This window comes from Oculina patagonica, unplaced genomic scaffold, assembly GCF_052425735.1.
Source record: "Oculina patagonica isolate OP01 unplaced genomic scaffold, crgOcupat unplaced511, whole genome shotgun sequence".
Classification (NCBI taxonomy): domain Eukaryota; kingdom Metazoa; phylum Cnidaria; class Anthozoa; order Scleractinia; family Oculinidae; genus Oculina; species Oculina patagonica.
Genome location: NW_027558375.1, coordinates 1 through 11,148, shown reverse-complemented (window position 1 = coordinate 11,148; position 11,148 = coordinate 1). Strand labels below are relative to the sequence as shown.

General features: G+C 38.5%; 1 protein-coding gene across 1 annotated transcript; it reads left to right on the top strand.

Moving 5' to 3' along the window:
• Window positions 1-293: 293 nt before the first annotated feature.
• LOC144640849 (polycystin-1-related protein-like) lies at window positions 294-11,022 on the top strand (the record flags this gene model as incomplete). The annotated part of the gene is made up of 11 exons (XM_078499912.1): window positions 294-401; window positions 981-1,764; window positions 2,153-2,747; window positions 3,166-3,348; window positions 3,792-3,917; window positions 4,381-4,569; window positions 5,298-5,558; window positions 6,459-7,178; window positions 7,994-8,227; window positions 8,784-10,082; window positions 10,854-11,022. Coding segments are annotated over 11 exons (4,668 nt in total), but the record flags the coding sequence as incomplete, so codon positions are not given.
• Between the last annotated feature and the right edge of the window lie 126 nt (window positions 11,023-11,148).

Genomic DNA, 11,148 nt, shown 5'->3' with positions numbered 1-11,148 from the left:
AAGTGGAAAACACAACTGTCATCAACTTGGTGTCTGTTCTAACAATATCGGCTCATTCACATGTCACTGTCAGAGAGGATATACTGGCAATGGAACATTTTGTGCAGGTATTGTAGTGCTTCGAGACTGCCTGGAAGTCAGTTCCTCGTTTTCTTTAGCAGTTGTCTATAAGGCGGTTATTCACAAACGGATCAATATAGGTCTTGCTGTGTCTTACCCAAGAAAGTGCATGAAACTTCTCCTACCTTAAATGTTATAGTGCAATGCATATTAATGTTTCTTTAAATTATCAGCTTGTCCTGAATATTCACGATGCATCCAAATATCACCCTATTTCTGCGAATGCTGGTGCAAATACTTTTACCCTGGACGTCCGGAAGTTGATGCATGCAAAAATTCAGGTTGGTAAATTAAACATATGGTGTCTTTACACAACTTCAATTTGGGAAGCGTGTATTTCAATCGTGTCTTTTAAAGGCCTACAGGAGAGTGAAACCACAAGGTAAACCAAAGTTGGTAAATGATTACATTTTGTGCATCCAAAGTTATTTATGCTTTTTACTTTTTATTTTCGTGCAAACCTCTAGTACAACGGAACGATTTTAATTTCAAAGACCCAAATGTCCACTTCGTCCGGGGTACAGGTAGATAAAGAACGACATGCCTTTCTCTCTCTCTCAAAATTATGCAGATTCCTAAATGAAGAAACCAAATGAAGAAACTGAAGAAACCAAATTCTTTTACGACTTACCTAAGTTTGCTACGAAAAAGACAGTTAATTATTATGTTCATCTCTCGACACCAACTTTCTCTTCTATAAGGATACTAATGTTGAAATGTTGAAACTGTTTTTCTTTTTCGCCAAAAAAAAATCACGGTGCTGATTTCGAGTGGCGTCGCATTAATACCTCAACAGAATGGAAATAAAATGGCCATAAAATAAAATACCAGTTCTTGTTGTTTTGTGTTTCGTTTTTCAGATGGTCTTCTTGATCATTTAGCTGAGGTAACAATCCGTCAAACAGACACACAACCTGACAGTCCAATCAAGTTTAGACGTGATCAGACTAGAATGCTAGTATCATCTTTTAACTTGGAAATCACTGACTCAGGACAGGCTTCCTTCCACTGGAGAATAGAAAACCTGATGTTGTCACCCTTCAATATTTCAGATGAGCCAGAGTTGTTAGTGTATGACACTCTTGAACTTTATATAGGACCAAAGCTGCTGTTAACTGGACTAAAACTTGTAACGTTTGAGCTTCGTGTAAATGGAATTGAACTGGCTGCTCGAGACTTCGCATTCCTACAGGTCGAAAAATCAGCCCTCGTAGCCTACATTGCGGGAGGAACTGAAATTATGCGATCCATCAACAAGCCAATATCTGTGGATGCCAGTTCTTCCTATGACCCGGAGAAAGAAGACGGAACTTCTCCAGGATTGAACTTTAATTGGTTCTGTTTCAAAGCTGCTACCAGGAACGTTTCTGAAGTCAATGACACAGTTACCAGCGTACTTGTTAATGCCTCCGGCGATATATTTAATGCACTTCTTGACTCATCCGCTAATGGAACACTGTTCCAACTGCCAGACGATGTATTTACACATTCCTTCGAAAAAGGAAAAGTGCACTTGGATACAAAGAAACTAAAGAACAACGAAACATACTATGTCGTGCTGACAATCCGCCACGATTCCCGTGCAGCCAGTGTTATGCAAACTGTTCACACTTACCATGGAGAGCTTGTAGACGTTCGAATAAGGTAAGTGCAATGTGGTAGCCTCTGTAGGAACTTGTTGCCATCTGTGAACAAATTATGTTCCAATACTTGCTGGTAAAAATGAAAATTGACCAATCTGCAAAATTAACATCAACTCGTTATGTTGCTCAAAGAAGTAAGTTCAGACCACTACAATTAATAAGGCCTCATCTTCAAGAAAGCAGTACAACTGAATGAAAGTTACAAAATCTAATTTCTCAACGTAACGACGTGGAAATTTGATTGTAGGAAGGTACCCAAGAGAGGTGCTCTTACGCAACAAATTCCTGCCCTGTCTATGTGTAGTGTTTGAGGTTTCCATTATTATTCAACTGTGTAATTCACAATGCGATGATGGGATTTCGCTTTATTTTTGATTTATTTCATTCAGGTGTATTCTGAACTGTGTCTCACCAGCCAGTGCATCATCTGGTATCTCCGCCAGAACTGACTGTTTGTCAACACGTTGTCCTAAATCTCTTACATACCGATGGAAAATGTTCAGTAAAAACGGTAGTTATCCATATTCCAAATGGATGTCCATAAGAAATTTTTCAAATCTTTTGGCCACTAAAGTGGATTCAAGAAATCTGGTCATCAAGCAACAAAGTCTTATACCCGGTTCGTCGTATCGAATCACAGTGGATGTTCAGTCGCCAAATGGTTCACATGGATGGGCGGCGTACCAGTTTGACACATCAGAGGCCCCATCAGGTGGAACTTGTCATGGCACACAACTCGATAAGGAAGCCGCTATAGGCGTCTGGCTCAACATTACCTGCCGTGGATGGAAAGATGACAGTTTGCCTCTAAGATATGAGTTCTATCGTGAGATAGAAGATGGAGCATTATATATGTTGTCATATGGAGTACGGTCCTACAGTGTTGTCCATATTTCACCTTCAGTTGGAGAAGATCTCGTGCGTTTCAAAGTTGCTATTGTCAATGTCGTGGGCGTCGCAAGTGAAGAACGCCTGTCGATCAAGGTATGAATAAATTGGGTTTTTAAACACAGTTGATGCATGTGATTTATACTGAAAATGACATAGAAATATTCACTGGTAAAGCTATATTAATAAAAATGTTCACTTTTTTTGCCAGGTCTCTTTGTTTTCTAACTGTTGCTTCAGAAGCATCCGCTAGAAGAAAAATACCACGGAAAGGGGTAACACAAGACACGTTTCCCCTTGCAATGACTCTTTTGGCCCAAGAATATAAAAGGGCTAACGACAAAATGAAAAGGCTTCCTGACAAAAATGCTGGGTGGTAACTTCGATACAAAGGATCAGCATTTTTCGAAGGGCAAAAAGCGCGTAGCCAAGCGATATGAGTAATATACTCACCCCTTTGTAACAGGTTGTTTTTAACACCTCTATGAACCGTCCACTCTTTCGTCTTTCACAGGTTAATCGATCGTCCTTGACACAAAGCGAAGAGCTGCTTTATGTCCAAATAAAGCAAATCCTTACTGCGATGGATAATTATTTTTCTGTGGGACAAATTAATATGGTGATCCAAGAAGCAGATTCTCTTCTTGCTCTTCTCGATGCGGCTGGCAATCGGATCGATGAAAAGTTTTTGCTTTACGTAAGTCTGGAGTAAACGTTAAGACCTTGTTCTCAATGGGACAGTTCTTCAAACAGTATTTGTCAGTACTACAGTCAGTATCGCACGAGGACTTTATTTATTAAGCCTGGCCAGTATCAAACATCTTTACTTAATACAGGCTTAAAAAACAAACATTTCTCTCTAGGAAAATGTGGAACGGAAATGTCGAAACTAGGGAAGGCAAATGAACATACTATCTGTTACACAGACAACGTGCGTATCTGTTAAACTTTGAATCAAGAGATTATAGAATAAAGTCTTGCTTGCACGCCAAATAGATCATTATTAACATGTTTACAGGTAAAAATAATACAGTACTCTTGTCTGGGCCCATTCTTCTCAATTTTTATTTACGTTTTGGCAACGTTTCAGTGTCTGTGACATGATCCCTTTAACCTCAATATTGTGTTTCTTTACTATAGACAAAGGACTACGTAATGTCCAAAATTTTCAATGTGAGGGTCGATAACCTTGAGCGATTAGTCCAGATTGCTGTTATTTTGGGCAAATCTATGGACAATGCAGTCGATGTGTACCAGAATACGACGGTATGAAGATATTATGTAGACACAAGTGACACAAGATATTATGATATTATGATGTTATGTAGATAAAAGCAAGCTTTTATCTGGCAAATTTTACATTTCAACCATCCAGACTAGATAAAAGAATAACAAAATAAAAGACATATGGTAAAAATTGGGAGCACAAAACGACACATGGTACGAAACTAAGGTTTCCTATAATTTTCTTGCATCATAATTTTAGATCAAAAATTCACCAATTTTTTTAGCATTTTTACCTACTGATTCTAATTTTTATCACCTTTCAATAGTTGAAATGCTTCGAAAACAAATTGAGATACAAAGTCTCAATCTAGTGGTTATTTACTGCTGTTTCATATTGATATTTTGAAAACGGCATTCATTCATTCATTCATTCATTCATTCCTTTTCGTTCGTTCGTTCCCTTGTTCATTTATGAGTAACGGTTCTTTGTTTTTGGTCCTAGTTTGCTGTTTTAGACAAATTACTGGAAATGACCTCTCTACTTTCATTGACGACTGAACGCAGGTCCGAAACCCGTCTCATTGCTAATGCAGGCAGGTCGTTATTGTATTGTAATACCAACATCATGAAATATTCCTCTCTCAGAATCCTTATGGCTAGGAATTCTACCAACTACGGTCAACAAAACGAGGTACGTAATCATGTTCAAAGTGACTTTCAATACAGTCAAACATCCGTATGTTGAGCCTTTTAGGACCTCGTATGTATGCCTCCCAACGAAAGTGACTCTTTGAAAGTTTCTAACAAATGTTTGTTTATGACATCAGGAGCACCCAACGAGGAAATTCAGTCAACAGTCTTGGAATGTCGTTGCAGTGTTTTCCTTCATCGTTTTGGACTGTTTAAAGGGATGTTTGTGTAAACTAACACATTTAAATCCTTTTGGATTTTCTAGCTGGATGTTTAATTGACAGAAACTTAAAGGGAACAAACGGCTCATTAATCAAATTTGCGAGCTGTTGTTTTTCGAAAATCGTAGCTGCGCGTTTCTTCGTACCCAAAACTATCGTTTCACCTCTCTGTAAACCAAAAGATGTTATATATCCCATATTACGAAAGTTCGATGTTCACGACGACATCTTCGAAGACCAAGTCTTACTTTGTGTGTGTAGAAGAGCCATAGGTTCTAATCGTAGTTTTTAGATTGTCAATGTTATATACATATACCTATATAATTATATACTAGCATCATTATAAGTTATTGTCTTAGTTGTGTCTCCTATTTAGTATGGGTGTATCCCAGGCTAAAACGCTTTGACACTCCAATAACGTTTTCTATCTTTCTATCTCTAGCACGAAATATGGCTTTATGTAAAAATAAAGCTCTCCCAAATTGACCAAATTGTAATTGTTTCGTAGGTAATCATGTGGAAGACCATTTCTGGGCTTTGCCAGAATCTAACAGAAAAGATTATCAACACACTTCTCTCCTTGAAAGTGCCTGGAGAAGAATACAGCGTGATAAAAAACGATCTTCAATCCACAATCTTAGGCAAGAAAGAGTCGCACGAATTGAACCAGCTAACAATCCAGGATGGAAACGCTAGCTTTGAACTCCCTTCTTTGGACGACAAAACTCTGGAAAAGATGCTTGGTAACATATCTGAAGTTGGAGTGGAGGTATGTTTGTCAACAAAAAGACAAAATGAAAACTGTATCTCACCTTCAAAATTAATGTATTAGTAATGATGTAATTTCTTCTTGCCGACATTATTCAAAACTTTTCTTTATCTCCCTTATACTTGCTGATCAGGCACCACAGTTAACCAGTTGACTTGTCGTCAATGAAATGTTACTGACAAATAATAGCAAACACTCTTTTCTGATTTATGTATCAATTGCCAACATTCAAACACCTCGATGTGCTTCCATAACATAGTTTATCTTTTTTAATACTTTATTTAAAAAACCAACAGATTATATACATTCTATATTTTTGCTCTTTTAAAATTTCGCTATACGATGCTTATTTTTATCCCACGGAATTCGATTAATATTTTCTTGCAATTTTACTGACTAGACTTACCCGCTTACATAATGATACAGTACAAATAAAACAAAGGAAAACGAGCAAGAAAACAACAGCAACAAAAATAGGAATGAAATAGCATATAGCATTAAGACAAATAGTGTGTTTCTAGTTAAGTTATGACAGCCTTGCGATGTTCTGAAAAAAATTAGAATATTGCCAGATAAATTCAAGTTTGCTATGTAAGCCTTGAAGTGCCTTTGAATAATTAGAAAATTATTTTATATTTTAAAACGCTCACGACAGTCAAGTAATTATAAACATTTTGAGCACATTAGATGTTGATACAAATAACATTTGAGCCACTTATCGTGTGACCAGGAGAGCAAATAAGTCACATGACGCTGGTCCAAGTGGTATTTGGTATATTTATCATTGCGCCCGGCCACTGGCATCAAATTTCTCCCAGTAATTTTTTAGCTCAGTTATAATCACTATCTAAATAGTGATTGGTCCATTCAACATATCTTCATTTTCTTGTTACTTTTCAGATGATCGACTACAATTTTAACCCTTACACATCACACAATAGCAGCAAAAGGGTGAGATCAAGAGTCATCAGTCTTGCTCTTAAAGATGACAATGGTGACGCTTTGCAAGTGACAAATCTACCGTCAGACATTCAAATGAATATCCCAATATCACATCATGACCCGAGTAGCACTTCTCACCCTGCCAACACGGATGACTTCCTCAATCCTGGAAGCATGAAGTATCATGTCATCACCGCACGCGAGGTTAATACCACAATTAAATTGTCCATAACGATGAAAACACTAGCCGCTGTCACTGCCTACATAAAATTTGGCGAACATCCGACACAAACTTCGTATGATGAGGTTATTGAGCTATCCGAAGAAAATAAAGTTGTAAACGTGGTATCTGATTGTGAATTGACAGAAAAATGTTCCTACGATATCTTCATTAACTGCAACGTCTCAGGACAATATTACATCGGTCTCTTAGGGAATAACGGAAACCGAACAGTTCATTCGAGGGGTAGGCGGTCTGTACTGTCAGAGGGAGCATCGCAAGAGAAGTGCGTTAAATTTAAAGATCCTCCTCCTACCATTGCCCCTCCAGCGGAGTACACCATCCTTGTACCCGAGTACGACCCTGACAGGTCGGTTAACTACAGTTTACAAGTGGATACGATTTGGTGCGCGTACTGGTCTGATACTGAAGAGAGATGGACAAACGAGGGCTGCAAGGTAAGAAAGTCTTACTTATCGCTTTTATCAAATACTGATATGAAATAACACACGGCACTGAAAAAAGAAAGAAGGCACTAATAAGGACTTCAAGTAGTTGAAAAAATGAAGGAGCTCTTTTTTCTTGTGAAGAAAAGTAGATCACAATGGTTAATTATAATCAAAACCTAGCATTAACTTGGTGCATTCTTCTCTATAACTACCTTTTATTTACTGGCCCAGTGTCGCGAATGCTATCAGTTCAAAAGTAGGATAACTAAAGTGATTTTCATGAGCGCCAGACAGTCTAAGAGAATATAGAAGTAATAGGACCAAAGACAGTATTACTGTTATCCCAGTTAAAACAAAATAAGATAAGTTGAAATATCAATTGTAGTTCTTCAAATCGTTTAATACAACAGGTCGTGATGTAATAGGCCCCAACAACAGCAATTGTAATTGTTATTGAAAATTACGGTCTTTTTAACTTGTTGGCATTGTTGATTACGGCCTACGCCAAACTTGACAACTCAGCATAAACTGATTTCTTAATCGCTTCTTTAACAAATTTTGAGTCACGAGTGTTGGCTGTCTTGTTTAATTGTTGATAAATTTACATAACCCTTGGTTCACCACAATGAAGAATAATAACAATTTGGTTCTTCTTGATCAGTTTCAAAGCTCAAGAACAGACATCTTGTTGACTTGCCTTTTTTTTAAAAAATGATCGACAAAGTTAACAAGCAACTACAGCCATTAAACCCATTCTCAGAGCAAATCCGTTGCTTTATATGACATTGTGAAGATCAGTGAACTGTTTCTGTACTGAACTGCAGGTTGGGCAAAAGTCAAACAGTTCGTCCCTGACGTGTCTTTGTAACCACTTGACCGCATTTGGAGGAGACGTTCTTGTTGCACCAAACACCGTTGACTTCGAAATGGTCCAGCAAGCATTTGACAATCTGGATCCAAAAACTCTACTGGTCCTGATAACAGTGTGTTCTGTCTTCCTGGTCTACCTTGTTGTGTTGGTAATTTTACGCAGAGCAGACAATCTGGATGTTTTAAAGGTTTGTAACAGAAAGCTAACGGCAATAGGCAAAAGGCAATAGGATATGCATATATAGATAACGTTGGCATGCCTACCTGAAATGACATGTATGTCAACATAGCATCACACAAAGGTTATGGGGTCCTTAAGAGGTATGCATCACAAGGCGAAAATATAAAACCTTTTAAAAACTTCAATAGAATTAATGGAACACTCGAAACTGCATTATAAACATGTACCAGTCCCGTACCTGGAAAATATTGGTCAAGTTATGTTTTGTAAAATTATGGACAGAGCTGAAGGCGAGGTTCACAAATGTCCATAAAATGGGACATACGATGTAAATCATAGCGCTTATGGCACCGTTTTGTATTCTTATAACATCTAAGCCCCAGCTGGGGCCTTTCTGTTTGTTCTTACACTACATCTCTCTCTAAAAAAAATTCCGGGGACAGTCTTCGATAGACTAGCATTCATTTCGGGAGAGTATTAATACTTGTTGACGCTGAATGCTAAGGTCTGGTAAGGCATTGTGGTTAAAAGACTTCATCACCTCTTGTATCTTTTGCTTGTAGGACAGTCCTCTGATTGTACTGGCGGAGCATCAAGCCGGTAAATACAAATACGAAATATCCATAACAACCGGGGGATGGAAAAACTCGGGTACCACTGCTAATGTTTCCATGATCCTTCACGGTACAGAGAATATAAGCACTATTATCAAGCTGACAAATGGCCACTCACGTGACAGAAATTTGTTCGCGCGAGGAAACACTGACAATTTTCTTCTCCACCTTGAGAAGCCGCTTGGCACAATAACCAGTGTGCAAATCGGCCATGACACTTCTGGTGACGACCCATCTTGGTTTCTCAGTGAGATTTTAATTGTGGACAGTCAAACAGACGAGCGGTGGATGTTTAGTTGCTACCGCTGGCTTGCTCTGGAAAGAGATGATGGGAATACGACCAGTGCATTTTATACAGATAATTACAAAGGAGACGACGAATTCAAGAGAACTTTCAGTGCCCTGCGCAAAAACGGTTTCTCCGATGATCATTTATGGTTCTCAGTAATAAGCAAACAACCCAGAAATCATTTCACCCGTGTTCAAAGAGTCTCCTGTTGCTGGTGTCTTCTCATGTTATCAATGGTAACCTCTGCCATGTTTTACGAAACTGAGAGCACGACGCAGCAGAAAATAAAAATTGGACCTTTAGAAGTCACCTCGAGTCAACTAATTATCGCTTTGGAAAGTGCAATGATTGTTTTGCCTGCAAGTCTTTTGATCGTACTGTTGTTCCGAAAAAGCGAGCCAAAAATAAACACTCAAGGAAGACGGTACCATCTTACCAAATCTGAAACAAAACAACAGTGCGTTCTTCCTCATTTTTGTGTATACATCGCTTGGTTTCTCTGTGTCTGCACAGGTATCACTTCAGCCCTGTTTACGGTGTTTTACTCTCTCATGTGGGGAGGAGAGAAGTCGGCTCGATGGTTAACAACTGTAGTGCTGTCATTGTCTGGGGATGTAATAATTTCTCAGCCCATCAAGATAATTTTGGCTTCCGTCATTATAGCTTTCAGGTGTGGCTGTGGTAAAAAGACGACAGGGAAGTCCAAAACAGCAGAAGAAAAAAGTCAGGAACCATTTCACACTGCAGTGGATCTTTCGTCGATAGATATCGAACGTGCTAGAAAGTACAAAGTCAACGAGCGGAAGATGTATGCCTATATGAGGGAACTCGTGTTTTCACTGTTGTTCTTCATGCTTCTTTTGATTGTCTGTTATGGAGACAAAAACGAACATAGATATAATCTAAATGCAGCCACAGAAAGCGACTTCCAATATTTTGATGACAGGGGACAATACAAGGTAGGCATTGTACACTTTCCTCGTAACAGTGTCTGTAGTTTGTTAAATTTTATGCTTCACTGAATAAAAGTTAATTAGATGTATCAGGCAAAGGGGGGGGGGGGGGGGGGGGTGGGTGTTTTATTCCGAAACGTTTTTCGTATAAGGATGATCCTCCTATTGTTCCTAACAAATACCCTTTAATAAATCATTTGTTGACAGAAAAAGGAATTCATTATTACACTCTGTAGCAGAATGACTGCAACCCTTTTCCAAAACGTTTATACTTGAGTAACCCCATAAATGATTAGATGGATCTGCCCTACATGCGTTTTTTCGATATATTTTAAACGGCCCTTTTCAGTACCAGAATGATAGGGAGGCTCCTCCTATTGGTCCAAACCAGTGCCCTTTATTAAATCATGTGTTGACAGTAAAAGGAACCCTTTTTAAATGGATTTAATTCAGTTTACCAAATACTCACCCTTTCTATAAACCTTCAGCCCGAAGATGGTACCACTTTGGGCGGAGGCGCTTCTAGCGTGTAGTCCACTAAAAGAGATAACCAGCCACCGAGTCAATGCACTAAGATTTTTATTGAACCGAGAAGTCTTGCATATAGTTTTCAAAAAACTTTTATTGACTTCATTCAGCCAAACAGCTATTGTGTCTGAATTTATCTCCTTTAATGGGGTTTAACATAATAGGTCTTTGTATTAGTTTTCCTCAGCTATTTGACTATTTTGTCCTTTCGTACCTTATTTGTAATTGTGGATACCGGTATTTTGCTAGATTACCAACGTTACGCAATTTTGGGGATGGCTAAAGAACGTGTTTGTGCCAGCGATCTTTACAGCTGACTCGTACAAAGATCAAGAAGAAACAGCTTCAGAGTACATTGGAAACAATCGTTCAATCCTGGTCGGCATGCCTCGTCTGAGACAACTTCGAGTCAAGAAAAGTAAGGCTATTGCTTGGAATGCCACACCAAAATAAGCTAAAAAATGTGTGAACTTCTAAATGTACTGATTTCGTTGGTCCGAAATAATTGCACTACGGCGCCAAACCGATCAAATGTGCCGCAAGA